The sequence below is a fragment of the Paroedura picta genome, chromosome 1 (genome assembly GCF_049243985.1).
Source record: "Paroedura picta isolate Pp20150507F chromosome 1, Ppicta_v3.0, whole genome shotgun sequence".
In the NCBI taxonomy this organism is placed as follows: domain Eukaryota; kingdom Metazoa; phylum Chordata; class Lepidosauria; order Squamata; family Gekkonidae; genus Paroedura; species Paroedura picta.
In genome coordinates this window covers 21605999-21625326 of record NC_135369.1, presented here as the reverse complement: position 1 = coordinate 21625326, position 19328 = coordinate 21605999, and the positions used below count along the sequence as shown (strand labels likewise).

General features: G+C 47.8%; 1 protein-coding gene across 2 annotated transcripts in view; it reads right to left on the bottom strand.

Annotated features, from left to right (window-relative positions):
* Window positions 1-11891: 11891 nt before the first annotated feature.
* F11R (F11 receptor) overlaps window positions 11892-19328 on the bottom strand; it is a 41892-nt gene continuing 34455 nt past the window's right edge. Inside the window, exons 6-9 of one of the 2 annotated variants that reach the window (XM_077326338.1) lie at window positions 18549-18651; window positions 15745-15859; window positions 14056-14104; window positions 11892-12906 (exon numbers count right to left, since the gene is read on the bottom strand). In XM_077326338.1, coding sequence (XP_077182453.1) covers window positions 12871-12906; window positions 14056-14104; window positions 15745-15859; window positions 18549-18651 — 303 coding nt within the window. In that variant the 3' untranslated portion in view covers window positions 11892-12870. Of the gene's footprint in view, window positions 12907-14055; window positions 14105-14313; window positions 14470-15744; window positions 15860-18548; window positions 18652-19328 lie in introns of those variants that run through there. The other variant, XM_077326328.1, reaches the window with a different exon arrangement.

Sequence of the window (19328 nt, the reverse complement as noted above, 5' to 3'; positions counted from 1 at the left end):
AATCAATATTTATGCAAGAATGTACTGAGAACTGAATGTTGCCAGAGATGACTCCCATTCCAGAGTTGTATATGAACTAGAGATTACACAAGAACACCAGAGGGATCCGAATGTCTTTCATGGTTTTATTCACATGTTGAGATAAGGGCTTTGATGGGGATTTCCTTCGTATGACGGGTTCTTGAGTGGGAAAACTGCTTGAAAACCCTGAGCATCTTAGCTACCTGCTTGTTGCCTGCTGATCATATGGCTCCTCTGCTGATATGATTTTCATCTCATAAAGCCACTTTGGATCATTGGTTTATCAAGGTCAGTACTGCCTGCCTAGCCAGGAAGCAGCTCAGGTGAAGGTCTTTCACATCATCTGACATCTCTTTCTTTTAACAGAAGATGTTGGGGTTTTAGGCTTTTTGCAGGCAGAGTAGAGACTCTCCCAATGAACCGCAGTCACGCCCAGTCTTAAAGTGGAAGTGGGGGTAGAATGAATAGTAAGGTTCCTTTAAAGGAACCTTGAGTTCACCTTGCTCAAAAATGGTACATTGGAGACTGGATAGTAGTTATTCAACTGGATAGCAGTTATTCAACTCTCCTAAGAACAGCATAGATTTCTTTAGGAGTCGATGGACCACCTTTGTCTTGAGGAGGCATTTGCTGTCTCCCTGACTAGTCTCCTATCCACCATGGCAGATTTAAGCAACCAGGGTTGTATAAGAAGGTGGTGGACATAGAATCATAGAATCATAGAGTTGGAAGGGGCCATACAGGCCATCTAGTCCAACCCCCTGTTCAACGCAGGATCAGCCCAAAGCATCCTAATGCATCCAAGAAAAGTGTGTATCCAACCTTTGCTTGAAGACTGCCAGTGAGGGGGAGCTCACCACCTCCTTAGGCAGCCTATTCCACTGCTGAAGTACTCTGTGAAAAAATGTTTTCTGATATCTAGCCTATATCGTTGTACATCCAAGAATCCTGTCCACATTCTCAGACTGGACAGTTATCCCATATAACTGGACATATCAGTGCCCGGGGACCATCCAATCCTGTCACTGCTATAGTAGACTGGAAGGGATGTGAGAGATTTTATCCACAAAGTGCTTAGCAGTATGATCACAGGAGGCTGCAGAGCAGTCTGCTGCCTTTTGTTGGCTGGAGCCCAGTAAGCCCCTAACTACCTGGAAGAGTGCCACATGTCTACACTGTAGGTGCAGTGGTGGTAGAAAAATATTACTTCTTTGTGGCTATCACTGTGATAGCTTTAAAATGAACTCTAGCACATGCCACATCAGATTCTGTTGGCAGAGTAATAAATGAAAAAGTGGTGCACAACCTGATTAAAGAGCAGATAAAGGTTTATTTAGAAACTGATATACTTGGTAGGAAAGGGGATGAATTTATCACTTTACTCCGCTCTGTTAAGACCTCACTTGGAGTACTGTGTTCAGTTTTGGGCACCACAACTGGAAGAATGTCCAGAGAAACTGGAGCATGTCCAGAGGAGGGCAACAAAGATGGTGAAGGGTTTGGAGACCAAGTCATATGAGCAAAGGTTGAGGGAGCTTGGTCTGTTTAGCTTGCAGAGAAGACAACTTGGAGGTGATATAATAACTATCTTTCAAATACTTGAAGTGCTATCATATAGAAGATGGAACAGAGTTGTTTTCTGTTGCCCCAGAGGGTTTGACCAGAACCAACGGGCTGATATTAATTCAAAAGAATTTTCGGCTAAACATCCAGAAGATATTCCTGACAGAGCAGTTTCTCAGTGGAACAGGCTTCCTCGGGAAGTGGTGGGTTCCTTGGACGTTTTTAAGCAGAGGCTACATAGTCATCTGACAGAAATGCTGATTTTATTAATTTGGGCAGATTGTGAGTGGGTGTGCAGGAAGGGATGTGCTAGCATCCCTTCTGTGGCCCTTTCTTGCATGCCCAGGGAATTGCTAATCACCAATGTGGGATAGTAGTGGTGAATTTCCTCCAGGCCAGGCTGGATCCTGGAGATTTTTGGTTTGTGTGGGATCACTTGGGCATGAAACTGGGGTCACCATGGGTGGGCAAGTAGTTGTGAGTTCCTGCATTGTGAAGTGCGTTGGACCAGATGACCCTGGAGGTCCCTTCCATGATTCTATGATCCTTGGTACTTTCAGTAACTAGATTAAAAAATGTTCTATACATTTTGTACCCCCTTTTCTACAACAGAGTTTATTGCTAGTTCTGATAAAGCTATTGTAGACACCTTTAGAACCCATGGCTAAGTCCAACATATCTTGGTCGACACTCTGTGCTTTCATTAAGCAATCCTTCATGGATCTTTCTTTTTACCTGGTCAAAGGTTAGACGGAGGATAATTTAAAAAAACAGAATTATGGAAAGTTGCTAGATGAAACACCTATGTCATAACAGGTGATTTTAAATACCCACATATTGATTGGGTCAATATGTGCTCAAGTCAGGAGAAAGAGATTGGGTGTCTAGATACTCTCAATGACTGTGCCATGGAGCAGACGGTCACAGAATTAGGTGCAAGACAATCTTGGATCTGGTCCTAAGTAATACTCAGGACCTGGTGAGAAATACAAACATGGTAGAGCCATTTGGAAACAGTGACCATAATGCTATTATGTTTAGGATGTATGTAAACAGGGATTTGCCCCCCAAAACCAACACAACTACATTTAGTATTAGAAGAGATAGAAGACAGCCAGTGTGATGTCATGGTTAAAGAGCACTGGATGCTAATCTGCGTTTGATTCCCAACTTCTCCACATGCAGCAGGCAGGGTGACTTTGGGCTGGTTACAGATCTCTTAGAGCTGTTCTAGCAGATCAGTTTTATTGGAGTTTTCTCAGCCCCACCTACCTCATAGGGTATCTTTTGTGGGGTGAGGCAGAAAAGAATATTTGTAAGCCACTTTAGGACTTTCTCAGGTAGTGAAAAGCTATTTGAAATGGCCATGCCCAAATAATCCTGAATATTTTGGATTTGTTGGGATTGTCAGACAGCCAGTTGAAGTGCATTTAGTCCCTTTAAATGCCTTCAGAGCGAGCTCTTAGCTTGGAGAAGGCATTTAAAGGGATTGCAGGGCCTTTAAATACCTTCAGAGTTCACTCACTTGCACTATTTTGATACAATGCACAAATAACTGAACAGCTTGTCAGTGTCTGTTATATCAGGGCCCAAATTAAGGGCTTTGGTAAGACTTTAATGGATTCCACATTGTGGAACTGTCAAGTGACAGCACTGCCATGTCTTTGAAAACTGATGTATTAAAACTAGACCATTTCTCCAGGTAGTCAATGCACCTTAAGAATGTCCAGTCTGCTTTTTTTGGGAATTTTGTCCTTTGAGATGCAGAGATGTTGACCAGAATGGCCATAGCAGATCTTCATAAGTTTTCTGATCATGGACAATGATCTTGATGGGTCTACCTGAAGTGAATTATAAATATAAATGTTGCTTGATGACCCTGTGACCACCAGATGGGGAAAAAGACCGTGTTTATATTGCCTAATTAGGATAAATGGGTGCAGGGAAGTGAGTCTGGAAGCTGATGAGATTAATTCAAGGTGAGGCAATAGGTTCTTGGGATGCCCATTGTCCTTAATTACACCTCCGTAGGGTGGGGAGGAGGTTGTTAGTGGGCCAGCCACTCTTTTCTACACTTCTAAACTCCACACACAGACTTGTCTCTGACTGACATCTATTTTAGTGTCATTTTGGGCCAGGTAGTGTATTGCTTGCGATATTCAAAATGATATTAGAGGTGTTTATGGTTTTCTATCTATAAACTACACCCCAGCAAGAGGAAAGTTCTGACTGCTACCCGGGTTACCATATGTTCACACTGTCTAACTCTGCTGTGCATCTGTTATCTGTTCATTTTTCATATATCAAATAGTATATTTTGTGAGAGATAAAATGGTGTGGTTGAGAGGTATGTTGGGACTACACATGGCAGAACCTGAGTGGAGGAAGCAGGGTCTTCTACAGAACAAAGGGAACTCCCACAGTCAACAAGCAGCTGACTTCCTGCTTTATTGTTTTATTTTCTGACTAGTAAAAAAGCCCATTGTATGTCTAAATACAATGGGCGCTAGCCTGTCGCCGCAGGGAGCGCCTGGCAGCCGCGCGAAGCGCTGCTGGCCCCAGCTCACTCACCAGGCAGCTGGCATCGAGGTGGTGGAGCTCCAGATCGGTGAAGAGTCGTTCTAGGGCGTGGCGGCGGTTGGGCTTCTCCCCGTGGCTGGTGGGTGTCTCCCGGCGGCGGCAGCGGCTTTTGTGGGCAATTGGCGACCTTGCGAAGGGAGTGAGGCTGCCGGGCATCTCCCGGGCCTCGCGCGGTGGCGGCGGCGGCGGCGGCGGCGGCTGTTGGGGGCGATGGCCAGGCTGGGTAAGGGAGCGAGGCTGCCGGGCGTCCCCCGGGCCTCGCACGGCGGTGGCGGCGGCGGCTTTTGGGGCCGATTCCCGGCCTGGGGAAGGGAGCGATGCTGCCGGATGGCACCCGTGGCTCGTGCGGCAGCTTGGGCGGAGGCGTCCGGAGGCGCTTTGCGGCTCTGGCGGCAGCGCGGCTCGCATCAGGGCGACTGCGGCTGGTGAAAGCGGCGGCGGGTGGGTGGCGGCCGAGTGTGTCGGCGGCCGAGAAGAAGTCGGTTCGGAGGGCGGCAGGGCGGGCTGCTGGCGGCTGTATGCGGGCTGCTGGCGACAGGAGGAGGCGCTGGTCCTGCTGGAGATGCGTCCAGCTCAGCGGCAAGTGGGGAAATGGCGGATGTGGGCGGCCAGTCCAGGGCGGGCCAAGTGGCCAATAGGGAGGCGCGCTATGCAATTGGCCACTTGGCCCTCGAGTGGCACTCGGAGGGGCCCTCCGAGTTTTTATCCTGGACCGGTCCCGCCCTAACTCCTCCCCACCACCCCTTACTCCTTTATATAGTCCGTGGCGCCCGCGGCGCCACGGGCGGTGTACAGATGAAATCTCTTGGAATCTAACCATCTCTTGAAATGATAGGTTTACAAGCACAGCCTGTACCCTGTACCCAAATATTACCTATTCCCAGACACAGGCTGTCATATATAGATTTTTTGGGGGAATATAGGTGGTTGGGTAGAACAATGAAACTACTCAGTTTGCATGTTGGGAGGATTGTGTATAAGAATAGCTGGAAGAGGGGCCGGAATGGGCAGGGTATGGAGCATGAGTCCTCATCGTTTTCTCTCACTAAGGCCTGGATTGCTGAAAGGCATCAGCTGAAGAAGTTTTTGTTTGTCCTGAAACGGACAAAACTTTAAAAAAAAACTGACTAGGGCCCATTATGCCTATTTAAAGTTTTAGAAAACTTCAGCACTGGGCCCATATCAGTCTGGCTTCCATCCTGGCCATGCCAGGATGCGCTCCTGCAGCCTGGCCCGGTTGCAAAAAGTTGGTTCCGGGCGCTTTTCCACTTCCCTGTGCCCTGCCGGGTCCGCACTCACCCTTTCCACGCACTCACAGCGGCCGCATTCACTCCTGTGAACACTGCACTCCACGGGCAGCTGCCAGAGGCCCTCACACTCATCCTTCTCCGGGACTGCTCCAAAAAACATTTGTCATAAATTTAACAACTTTACCATTAAAGATAGAATTTATGTCTTTGAACGTATCAGTATATATAGAGAAAGGATCTTCAGTTCCTTTCAGGAAGCAGCACTCAGAACAAATGAAAATTTTACAACAGCAGCATACCTTAACACAAGGAAAAGAACACAACCAAGCCCCAATTGTCATCTTTAAAAAGGGGAGCAGCTTCTTCCTCCTGTGCTCTTCAATGTTTGCTGCTGCTGCTTCTCTGTCTGGTTGGGCCTGCCAATACGTTAACAATTCCTCAGTCAGGTTCTGGGCCTTCTCTCTCCATCAGCAGATGAGTCTGGCACAGGGGGGTGGGCATAGTTTTGACCATCATAGCTTGAAACCCCCCTTAAAAAAAACTCCTAAAAGGGAAATTCTAGGATGAGAGAGAGGCATTACAGTCATCTTGCAACCAGGACATTTCCTGTATCCATCCCAGTTTCTTCCCTTCCCTCTCATGTCTCTTTGGGCAGCATCCCAAAAGCACAGCTCAACCAGTCACTGGCCAAATGTTGCTATGGCTTTCCACAGTCAAAACTCTGTAACGGGACTGGTACATGATGAAGAAGGGCAGGGCAGTCACATGTACATCATGCTGGTTAAGATTATGGCAGAAGAGGCATTTGAATCCAGTTTGGGTATAGTGTCTCAAAGGGGAAAGTGCCCTATCATTTTTCCAGCCAGGTTTTGTTGGCCATACAGCCAGATCTTGTACCGCTGGGTTGTAATGGCCACTGTTCTTGAAAGTAAGAGAACCATATGAGGAATAGGGTTATTTTACAATGATAGAGGACCGAGACCTATATCCTCAAGACACTGTGAAGCAACCATTTCCTCCTGTACATACTCTTAAATTCCACTAGATGGCAAGAATGTCTTTTAAATATCCATCAAAGAATGTCATAGTTTGGGAAAAGATACAGCCTCTTTTCTGTCTTTATAGCCATAAATACTTGGAGGGAGCTTGCCCTCTATGCATATGTCCTCCCAATAGAGTCGGGTACCATCTTGTCTGAAAGAGGCAACGTGTGGCATCTCTGCTTGGGCACCTGGCAAGCCAGAACCCCGAAAAGCCAGAATTGCATGTATTGTACACAGAGGCTGCATATACATGCATTACCTAAATGTTATCTCTTTTAAACAAAATGGGAACCATGCATGCCATGCATGTCAGAAGGATCACCATAGCACATAATAGGCTTCCAGTGAAGACAATTATAGTGGACAAGGATGAACGCTGGGTTGGTCTAAAAGTGCATCCTGCAAGTCTACACTTGAAGGGAGATCCCTCAGGGATATGTGGCTCAGTCACGAGAGGTCTCAAGAGATAATAAACAAGATGCTGACTATTTTTACAGTCTTAATTGAGAAACACATTAATAGCGTATTCATCAATTAAATATAAAATCAGTGTAACGTGCTCAAATCTGCCTTCTTGGACACCACATCCCAAGTAACATTCCACCATGATGTAGAAAAGTGTGTTTTATTATCGTAGCTTGGTGTAGTGGTTAGGAGCGAAAAGTCCAAGATCCTATTCAGCCACAGTCTTAGTACGTTTAGATGCCATCAGCCCATACTTGGGATCTTTTGTTCCATTATGCATCCCAGCGCTGGCCTTCAGTTACCATGTTGTCACCCACTCACCCAATTTGTGTATATCCGCTTGGAGTTCTTCACAGTCAGCCTTTATTTCCACCATCCTGAATAATTTTGTGCTCCTTGCAAATTCGACCACTATACTACTCACTCCTAGTTCCAGATAATTTTGAATAAACTAAATAGGACCAACCTCCGGCCCAATCCTTGTGAGACCTCATTCCCTCCATTGTCAGACCCATACATTTATTCCTGCATTTTGTTTCCTGTCATTTAACTGGTTTTTAACCCATTAGAGAACCCATCCTCTTTTCCCATGACTGCTGAGTTTATTCAGGAATATTTGGTGAAGTACCTTGTCCACTGGAGAAGGAAATGGCAAACCACTCCAGTATCTTTGCCATGAAAACTCTATGGACAGTTCCAATAGGCATAACGATATGACGCCGGAAGATGAGCCCCTCAGGTCGGAAGGTGTCCAATATGCTACTGGGGATGAGCAGACGGCTAGTACGAGTAGCGCCAGAATGAATGAAGCGGCTGGGCCAAAGCCGAAAGGACGCTCAGTTGTGGAAGTAACTGGTGGCGAAAAGACAGTCCGATGCTGTAAAGATTTTTATTCCATAGGAACCTGGAACGTCAGATCCATGAATCAACAGGAAGGCCTGGAGGATCATTGTCCATGGGGTCGCGATGGGTCGGACACGACTTCGCACATAACAACAACAACCTTGTCAAAAGCTTTTTGAAAGTCCAAGGATACCTGTTTCACTATATATTTCTGGTAAGGGCTTGGAGGAGAATGTCTTATGGCTTAAGGGATTGATTGTAGGCTTATATCCTGTGCAAATTTGCCAAACCTTTTAAATCCTGTGCAAAACCAACCCTCCCCCCCCCCCCAGATCTCTCTGGATTCTGAACTATAAAGATGCACTTAAGATACTGAGTTAGAAGCCTGAGTGATGAGTACAGGGGTTGTGGCAGGGCAAGCAGCTTGGCTGGGGGGTGGCGCCATCCACACAACCACCTTGCAGGGTAGATCAAGATAAAGCATTCGTCTGTCTGGAGCAGTGGAAAAGAGCAAGATCAGCATGGTGGGACAAGAGGCAGAACTGAAATGAGAAATCCCGGGAAAAAAACCCAATGTATATACAATCATGAACTATGGATCTTCACACCTTTGGTTATTTTTGGTTTAATTTCTGTGAAAGAACACTTGCATAATTTTATGGTTGGGGGTCACCACAACAGGAGGAACTGTATTAAAGGGTCGTGGCATTAGGAAGGTTGAGAACCATATATATATGGTTAGATATACACACACGCACACACTCCATTTTTCTCTGCAATTTCACTGCAAGTGAAGCCACTTATGTCATTGCCCTCCAAGCATCCAACCTGCAAATCAGGCTCAGGTGAGAGTGAGTTACCTGCCCAAGAGCACCCAGGACGATTCCATGGCAGAGGTGGGGGGGTTTGAATCAGGGATTCATAGATAATGAGCAAAGGCTTTAACGGCTATACATTCTGCTTCTTGAAAAGGTACCTCATATAAGAGGCAAGAAAAGCAACACAGGTTGCTGAAAGAAGCAAAACTCCCTGCAGAAAGACAAAGGTCCTAATGTTTTGTCTGCAAAGCTCTCTGCGCACCAGTGATGTCAACAAATACAATAGTTCCCTGCCCCAAGGAATTTACAATCTGACGCTCAGAACATCTACAATTACGGTCGAATGTAGGGCTGCTGAGGCCTTAATTGCTGCATCAACTAAAACTTTCTTTGATTTATGGGTGGTGGCAGCGGCGGCTAGCTAATTTAAATTGCTACAGGTAACTTTTAATTGGTGTCTAGGGCACACCCTCTTGCGGTTTCAACCAAAATCCAATCGCCTTTCAAAGCAATTGCATAATTAACTTGCAAAACGCTAGCCAAAATGCTTGCTCAATGCAGGCTGTTTTTCAGTAGCGTGACACACCAGAAATTGTGTGAGTTCGGGTTTTGTTTCAGACTTCAGTTCTCTGAGGCCCATTCATTGATAGGCCATCCAGCAGCCACACATAGTGGCACAGCAAGTATGGTTGCCCTGCCCTCTAGCGTAGCAAAAGCAGCACCAAGGAGTGGAGCCTAATTGCACCGCCAATGTTTTTTTAAATAAATAGATGCTTTGCATGCATGACCCAAGTCCAGTTCTTTGCATCACAATATCTTTCCTATATTCTTGTGGTCTGTGGGTGGAAAATGCCATGAAGTCACAGCTTACTTATGGTAACCCCATGATTATCGGGAGTTTTTCAAGGCAAGAGGCAGAGGTGGTTAACCATGGCCTTCCTCCGCATAACAGCCCTGGTCTTCCTTGGCAGTCTCCCATCCAAGTACTAACCAGGGCTGGCTCTTGCTTAGCTTCCTAAGTGGGACCAGATGGAGCCAGCCTGGACCACCCCAAGTCAGGGCACTGTTAAACCATCTTTCCACACTGTGACGGCATCCATTGATTCGCAGCATCCCTAGATTTTAATGAGCAAGTCTCAATGGACCAATGGTCTAGTTCAGCACAAACCAGCTGGATGTATGTTTTTGAAATGTTTGAGAAACACCGTCCTCTGCGTGACATGTTAAGAGAGCCACAGGTAAGTCTAAGGAGGCAACACTGGGCAACACAGACTGCCGTTCTGTCGGAGTGGAAGGCATCTTCAAAGAGTTTAGCTGCACTGTTTCTCTTTCCCATGTGGGAAAAAAATGATCTGGAAGGTACCAGGCACACACTTCAGAACATCCAAGAAGGCTGTGGCCGGGAGAAAACAATTTGGATCCCCAGGTATATAACTCCTCTTCTGAGGACCTGGATAAAGTAATTTCAATTAAATCTGGCCTATAGGATGGAGAAGCTGTCAAGCATTTTGTGGGCAACAGACAATGCAGAGGCTAGACGTGTCAGTGGCTACTAGGGAGGACATGAACCTCCTGACGAACAAAAGGTCATCAGGAATTTTGATGAGTTGATGAACCAGTGTTTGCAAACTGAAGAACCACAACAAACTTCCATGAATTTTGATACTGTTCATGAAGAGCAGAAAACAAAGATTTAAATCTTTCTGTTCTTCTCAGGAAAAAGCTGAGTGGCTGGCTGTAATTTAAACCCTTGCTTTCTGCTCCCCATAAAAATCCATGGGGAGCAAAAAGCAGGAATTCAAGGGCTGGCTGCCAAAGAAAGCCCTTTAAAACAGCTGAGTTCAGAGCCTGAAACAACTGAGCCACGGGAGCCCCTGTGGCTCAGCTGTTTTGGGCATGAAAATCACAAGCCTGGTTTGGTTTCTATGCCAGCCCAGCCAACTGTTTTTCTGGGGTGCTTGGTTCACCCATGAACCAAACTGCGTTTTGGGAGTTCATGCCCAGCCTTAGTGATTCCTAGCCATGGTGAATGAAGGGAACCTCCCCATTCAGAGTTCGTTCCATGCTTTAATATCTGTAGCTGTGCCACACAGTATACACAACGGAGATTTTAGCAACGTTTTTAACTGATATGCATGTAATCATAGTAAACATTTGGATTTTAAACTGGTCTTGCCAGGTTGGGTTTTTGTTTCCCATTTGGGTTGCTTGTGAGATCAACTCAAGCCTGGCCTCTCCCTAAAAGCTAGAATGACTCGGCTGAGGCTATTCTAACTTTGGACACATTCTGAGATGGCTTCACCCAAAAAGACAATAAGGGAGGAGAAAAAAGGAAGACCCAACATGAAATGGGCTGCCTCTAGCCACAGATCTTAGTTGGCAAGACCCAAGCAAGGCTAATAATGACGTGTTTTGGAGAACATTAATTCATCGTGTTGTCAGGAGCAATTTGGCAGCACTTGTACCAATGCCGAGAGAAACACGCCCTGTTGGCCCCCCAGAGGTACCCACTGCGTGAGCAAAGATGCTAGACCAGATGGACCGCTGGACGGATTCAGCAGGGCTCTTCTTATGCTCTTAACATGGTTGATGGAAGGTGGCCGGTCAACTTGAGATGGCTTGTAAGGTTCTGCCTTGCAACAACCCTGAGAACTAGGTCACATGGAGACTTTTTTGTCTCTGTGAGCATCGGTCAAGACGAACCACTACAACTGGCCCTGGTTATTTGGAGTGGAAACAATTTGGAGCAACAATTTTCATCAGTCTGGACAGGCCATTTAGCTTGCATTTAGCCCAGTGGTCCACTGTCCTAGAAAGCCATTACTGGCCAGGAACAAGCAGAGTCCAGCCCCAGCTGCTCTTCCCGAACCTCAGGCACCGCTTGACCCTGATCCCTCACCAACCAGGACTGTTTGTGACCGCTCACCAGCTGTGTCCGACCTGCACTGTTTCCAGTTTGGGGAATGGCACTGGGGGCGAGCCAATGCCCATTGTCAGCCCCACGGAAATGAGCAGCCCAGCAACCCCGGCTTCTAGCACAGCAGTGACTGCTCAGCTTGGCTTGCTCCAGGGCTGCTTTCGCCCCCCAGTTCACTTCTGGCCTCTATCAGCCAGCATTAAATTAAAGACAATGCTTAAGAACTGCAGTTCCAAAGAGGAGTGTGAGAATGTCCTGTTTTTTTTTTTTTTTTTAAGTCAGTGCATAGTTTATGGCAAGGTCCCCCCCCCCCCCAGGCTCCATTTTGTTTACTAATTTACTTGAAATATTTGAGGCTTTGTTTGCAGAAACAGATGACAGGGCTCCAATGGAAAAAAAAACAACCAACTTTATTTCCAATTGGTCAGCAAATAAAATTACACATGGATGTCAAAACAGTATTTATAAAAGGCACATATCTGGTAGCAATCCTCACGTTTTAAAAGGACTTAACTTAAAATAATTTTGTTTGCACTTCTTGGCTTAAAACGTTTACTATACGGTCAGGATCCGAACGCAGAGTTTGGCATGCTGCCGGTTTCTCACCAGACTCTGCATGGGTGAGTGTGGGGCCCGGGGGAAGGCATTCCATTTTCTGACAGCCTACAGCAGGGGTAGTCAACCTGTGGCCCTCCAGATGTTCGTGGACTACAATTCCCAGGAGCCCCTGCCAGCATTTGCTGGCAGGGGCTCATGGGAATTGTAGTCCACGAACATCTGGAGGGCCACAGGTTGACTACCCCTGGCCTACAGAACCCTGAGTGGGACTGCTTGCTTTTGGCACCGTAGGCTGTCCCTTGCAGAAAGAGCCCAAACAAGTGTCACCGTTTTGTCCTCTGCTAACGCACCAATTCCACTGGTTGCTTTCCAGGAAATCCTTTCTCTCCTTTGCAAGAAGGGGGGGGGGGGAGCAGCTTAAAAAGTAACTTCTCAGTCACCACCCTCCTCTAACCCATTCAAGACAAATATTTGCCATTTATCTGTCCTGCCCTACCCCACCCCTACCCCTTCTCTTAGCCACTTGAGCAATTTACGGGAGCCAAATCCATCCTTGGGGAGGTATCATTTGGTAGCTTGGCTGGCCTGGAATTTCTAATTGTCCACAGGATTATGAACCATTCTTTTTTAAAAATCCTCTACGGTAGTCCTTTAAATTAAGGTAAACGGGGGGGATAGTTAAAATACTCTTACATTTAAAAAAAATACAGGTTAAAAATCACACTTAATTACAAGGATTCATGAAAGAACATTTACAACAGGTCAGGGAGGCTGGACTTAATACACGCCTCAAGGCAGGCCGAGGGCAGAGATCAGACCAAGAAGGACGACGTCTGTTTAAATTCACCCTGGAAAATGATAAGAGAGTTTAAGGACATTGCAGAGGGGCAAGCACAGGCCTGCGTGAATCAGAAGATTGACCCTGGGCGGAGTGTCTATAGCTCATTACCTGCATGTGACCCAAAGACCCTGATGATGGTGATCTAGCACCAAGCTACTGCTGCTTTGATGGACTGGACTAAAAACCACAGCTAATAGTTTTAATACTGAGCATTCAAATATCTTAAGTGCTTTGCATAGAGGTTGCTGTACAACAACCACAGAAGGTAGGCCAGTCTTGTATTGCATGTGAGGGGATAGGGCAGAGAGAGAAAGAGAAAGGGAGAGAGCAGGGCTTGCTTCAGACTTGCCTATCAAGTAGGGTTGTGCGCGGTGGTGTCTGAATCGGCCGTCCTAGGCTGGCACAGCCAGTGCCATTCCGCGGGGAGGGGAGGGGAGCTGTGGGCACCGGTGCGTAACTTGCACCTCCCCTACCCTCCCCCCCGGCAGCGCGGCGCTGACTGTGTCAGCCTGGAACGGCCGATTCAGACACCACCGCGCACAACCCTACTAGCAAGCTTTGGCATAGCAGCATTAAACCATCATGCATCATGCGGTAGGTCTCATTGTAAAGAGACACTAACAACCCAAGTCTGCTTGTTGGTTTCTTAAAAAGGAATCTAGTTAACTTACAGGCTCCAAAAACAGCCCAGAACCCATAATCTATTTGGCTTTTGACTCAAAAACAAAATATGGGCGTAGCTGTAGGAGTCTAAGTCTTAGAAGTACGGAATGACCAGAACAATTAAAAATGTGGCAAGGTAACTGCAGTGCGGCAGAGACGAGATCTCAGCCAGGGACTTCCCCAGCTCTGCTTCAGTCTCTTAACCACTATGCTAAGCCAGCCGCTGGGAGACTGAGTCAAGAAGCAGGCCCCCCTCAGTCACGGCCGGCCTGCCAGGATGACGGAACTGGCAGAGGGGGCAGCCAAGCTGCGTCGTCATTCATTTGGGTTTGTGGCTTGCAAAATGCCACCTGCCTCAACCTGCCACGCCCATGACATCACCGCTATGATTCACACACACATCAAAACGCGGGAGAAGGAAGGAAGGAAGAAAGCCTTTCTGTGGAGGGGGAGTGCAAAAAGTGTTGGCGCCCCCTGCCTTTTCTTTACTTACATCGCTCCGGTTGGAAGGCTGGCTGTAAATGACCTTCTTGCTGTTGGAGCTAAACAGATGGAAACAGAGGGAGAATTAAAAAGCAGGGAAAGGCTGGAGGGGGGGGCGGGGGAGTGGCAAGAAGCCATAGCGGAGCTGGCATACCAACTACTAGATGACTGGACAGTGAAAGGGCCCACGAGGAAGGTGGCACGGCAAAGGGTGTTGTGCTTCTCTTCAGCCACCCTCTCCGGGGTCTGGAAGCGAGGGAAAGGCATGCCCAGAGGTCCCCAAGCCCACCCCCAATACTGCAGATCTTGCCACAAGGCGGAGCAGATGCTCAGGGTGGGTGGGTAAAACAAAACCCAAGCGGCTGCGGAGCGGGAGCGGAGAGCAGCCAAGCAACGGTAGGAACGTCTACTCACTCGCTTCTTTCTGAAAGCAGAAGAAAGAAAGAAAGGCGATCATTAGCCGAGTGAGGAGAACCTTGCCTGAAGTGCTCAATCATTTCCTAACCGCATCAGGAAGAAGGCTAGGTTGCAACTCCACCACTGTGGGTCGAGGACATGATGTATGGTTCCAGTGGGGATTTCGACCCTCTGGCCCAAAGGCAGCAATCGTGTATGGTACACCAGGAATGCTGCACTTGGACCATGGGGATCTGGGTTCAGATCTTCCCGCTCCCACCCCTAGCCATCAAACTCAGTGGGTGGGAATACGGAGGTCGGTATTACGACTTAGCCCACTTCACAAGAATGAATGGGGACTCAAGGGCTTCCACGGCAAGGAAGTTACGTTTCCTAATGTGAGCTGAAAGCTGGACTGCGCTTCATTTCAGCAGCAACATTATTATTATTATTATTATTATTATTATTATTATTATTATTATTATTATTATTATTATTATTATTATTATTATTATTTGAATTTATTGCCCGCCACTCTCGGCAGAGCTGGCTCGTGGCGGGTTACATGACATGACAGCTACATCAGTTTGCTTCGGAGCCCAGATCAAGGAGCTGGCTTTAATCTATATAAACTTAAAAGGTGGTTTGTTTAATCTCATTGATAGATTTAATTTAATACTCACCACACCCAAACCGGGCTTGGGGCAAGTGTCAATATTCAATCCCAGAATAAAATTATAAAACACACCCCATTAAAACATTCCCTCCCAGGCGACAAAATCAGTCCTCATCCCCTCCCCCCCCCCCGCCCCAACAACCTCCTTAAGTGCCTCAGGGGAGATGTCTGTGGGGAGCCAGATGACTGCCCTGGCCTCAACCAAATGCCTGGTGGAGCAGCTTCGTCTTGTAGGCCCTGTGGAACTATGAAAGCTCCGTCAGGGCCCTCAGCTCTTCTGGGAGCTCATTCCACCAGGTAGGGGCCAGGTCTGAAAAGGCCCCGGCCCTGGTTCAGGCCAGACGTGCCTCTTGTGGGCTGGGAACCACCAAGAGATTAGCACCCGCAGAGCGCAAGGCCCACATGTCCTTTAAGAGCAAGTCACAGAGCACTACTTGTTGCCCTGGTCTTCTTTCAGGCCAAGACAGTGATAGCTACAAACAGGGCCTTCATGGTGGTAGCTCCTAGGCTGCTAGAATAACATGCCCAGGGCTGCTAGGAAATCAATATCTTTAAAAGATATTTTCCCCAGAACTCTTTCTCGAGGAGGAAGCCACAGAACCCTCAAAACGGAACCGGCCGCTCCACTACTTACTACTGAAGAAGCCCCGGCTGTAGGCAAACCAGATGCCGAAGCCTACTAGGCCGAAAACAATCAGAAGCATCACCACGGCTGCCACGATGCCACCCACGTTGACTTCGCCTGCAGACAAAGGGAGATAAGGGGGTTAATTCTCAAAGGCAGCCCGGCACACTGCGAGAACCGCCAGTGAAGCAGTAAGGACTGTCCCCTCTGACTAGACTGATCCCCCACCTATGCACTCCACACCGGTTCGGACCCTGCCTCTGCCACTAACACCCTCTGCCCAGCCACAACTGTGCCAAAGAAGAATGTTTGTAACTACCAAGGACAACCATCTCTGGAGCACTTTGGAACATTCCCATACGTTCCTGCAACATCCACCCGCCCCATAAGGCCGTAAGAACTACAGCTTGACAAAGGCCACCTAGTGATCACTGTGGCAGAGGAGATTTCTGCTCATGCCTTTCAATGCTAAAAACATTACTGAGAGCCCCATTTAAAGAAGCTGGTTGTAGCAGGAGCTGTGGAGGGTGGTGAGGAATCCAGGTCAGGACCCAATTCCTGCAATCTGAATTGCCGCGCTGCATTCTATGCCCTAGTTCTCCGCTGCAGCTATGTGCACTTGAGCAAGCCTTTGGGTTGTGTGCTCCCCTCTTCTGCTTGCAAATCATAAAGCTTGCTCTTCACTGGCAGTCTTCAAGCAAAGGTTGGATGCACACTTTTCTTGGATGCTTTAGGATGCTTTGGGCTGATCCTGCGTTGAGCAGGGGGTTGGACTAGGTGGCCTGTGTGGCCCCTTCCAACTCTATGATTCTGTGATTCTATCCCAAATGGCAACGAACCGTTTCGGTTGCCCCTCCAAACCAGAATGAGACACCCGTGCAAACCCCTGGCTAAAGAGAATGACAGTTTGCCACACAATAAGGAAGGGTGAGGGTGGGAAATCAGAGCACATAAACTGGAGGTTTTGTTAACATGCGCTATTTTCAGGTTAAATCTGGAATTTTTAAAATCTTAGGCAGGGAATAACAGGTAAAAGGTAAAGGTATCCCCTGTGCAAGCACCAGGTCATGTCTGACCCTTCATGGCAGACTCAATACGGGGTGGTTTGCCAGTGCCTCCCCCAGTCATTACTGTTTACCCCCCAGCAAGCTGGGAACTCATTTTACCCACCTCGGAAGGATGGAAGGCTGAGTCAACCTTGAGCCGGCTGCTGGGATCGAACTCCCAGCTTCATGGACAGACAGCTTCAGACAGCATTTCTGCTGCCTTACCACTCTGCGCCACAAGAGGCTCAGAGTAAACAGTAGCGTTCCGTAAAGCAACAATGAACGATAACAGCGAACAGAAGAAAAACCCGCAACGACCTCGCCCATGCACCAGGAAAGGATAGTGAGGCATGCCAAAAGATGGCCAAAGTTGACCTGGTGGGGAAAGGCTTTACCTCCAGGGAGGGGTCTTCCTTCAGAGGGATGCCTGAAAGGAAACGAGGGAGAGGGGCTGGTTTCCTCTCTCTCTCTCTCTCTGACTTCCTGCTGGAGACCCCTTGGCCTTTATACCTCATTTGGCTCATCTGCCCGTTCTCCTAACTCAATTGGGACTTTGCAGCAACTCTTGGCTCTTTACCAATTTGATGACAGGCTGTTTTGGCAAAAAATGTCATATGGTCATGAAAAATATATCTGGGTTTCCCCCAACGTTGCTGGGACATCCTATGCTGGCCCTGTTCCCAGATCTTCTTCGACTCTGACCCAGCCTTGCCGATGTGGCCTGTCTCCTGCAGCAGCCATCTTGGAACCAGCCCTTTTGTGACAGTCTCCCCTCCTCCACACTCACAACTTCCCCTGACAACCATCCCTTTAGGAGTCATAGAATTATAGAAGGAACCTCCAAGGTCATCTAATCCAACCCCCTACAGAATGCAGGAAATCTACACTTCTGGTAATGGATAAAACATGGGGCAGGCACACAGCATTCACAGGAAAGGAAGGTTCCCAATGAACAGGAGGGGGGGGGATGTGGATGTTTGTTGGGAAGAAGAGGAAGAAGGAGGAGGAATTGGTTCTTTTATGGTTCTTATATTAGAACTTGCTTCAGCCACGGTTCACATCTGCTCTGGACTCTTTACTATTTCTCTACTTCTGTTCAAGTTTTAATGCCAGCTGTTTGGCCATGAAGGTTTCTTGAAAATTGCATTGCTTCCTGGAATCTCTGGTGGGGGATGGTCCAAAAGTCTGCTCCTGTCATTGATTCAAGAACCAGCCATTTTGGTTCTCCTCTCACACAGAAATCATCCACGAGACTTCTATGCCCTCTTTGTGGAACTTCTAGAGCAGGGGTGGCCAAACTGTGGTTCTCCAGGTGTCCATGGACTACAATCACCATGAGCCCCTGCCACGACCATCTGGAGTGCCATGCTTAGCCATCCTTGTTCTAGAGGAACTGTGTGAGAGAGGATGCTGGACAAGATGGCCCACTGGTCTGATCCAGCAGGGCTCTACTTATGTTCTCATGACAGCACCTGGCTCTATCGCAAATATCTCTGCCAACTGCAAAACTAGCCATCAAGGCTACACCTTGGCTCAACTGGCTCTAAGCCAAGCCAGATGCTGAGTTGCTAACTCCAGTTTGAGAATTTCCTGAAGATTTGGGGCAAATCCAGATGCGGTAACTCAGCAGAGATGTGATGCCACCAACTTCCCCACCTGAAGGTGCCACTTCTACCAGAGGAACTAGCAAGTCAGGGGACCAGGGGAACTCCAGACCCACCCCCCCTTAAGGCTGATGCCCCCAGCTGGGACACACTTACTGGGCTCCAAGTGGACAGCTTCTGACTTCTGGGAAACGCCAATATTGTTATCAGCCTCGCAAGCGTAGTCGCCGGCATCAAACGAAGTCGCAGGTTCAAACGTCTGGCAGAGAGGAAGAAAAGCTTTCAGCACGTCCAGCCCCAGAAACTGGGACAGATTTCACATACCCAGTCCAACGACTGACGCGCTTTCACGTGTCCCTCTGACTATTGCATGTCTATCTGGACAAAAAAATCAGAGTCCGATAGCACCTTTAAGAGCAACCAAGTTTTTATTCAAGGTGTGAGCTTTCGAGTGCAAGGACTCGAAAGCTCATGCCTTGAATAAATCTTTGTTGGTCTTAAAGGTGCGACTGGACTCTGCTTTTATAGTGCTAATTCAGACCGACACGGCTACCCATTTGAAACTATCTGGACAAAGTTAGCCTAGCAGAAATGTTGGGAAAAGGGGAACTAGGCTGGGCTCCCATTCAATCCCTGAAATGGTTCTGAAGTTGCCATCACAAAACACACCACTGACTGTCGAATTTCACCATTTTATGGACGCAGCTGCGAGCAGTTGGCGACCTCTAAAGATCAAGATTTGGATACTGAGCGATTTTCCCTGCCAAAACCCAGGATATGCCAGAAAATAGATGAAACATTTCATCTGCCATGCCATACACTGGAGCAGTGGCTAAGAGCAGCAGGCTCTAGTCCAGATAACTGGGTTTGATTCCCCACTCCTCCGCATGCAGCCAACTGGGTGACCTTGGGCCAGTCACAGTTCTCTGAGAGCTC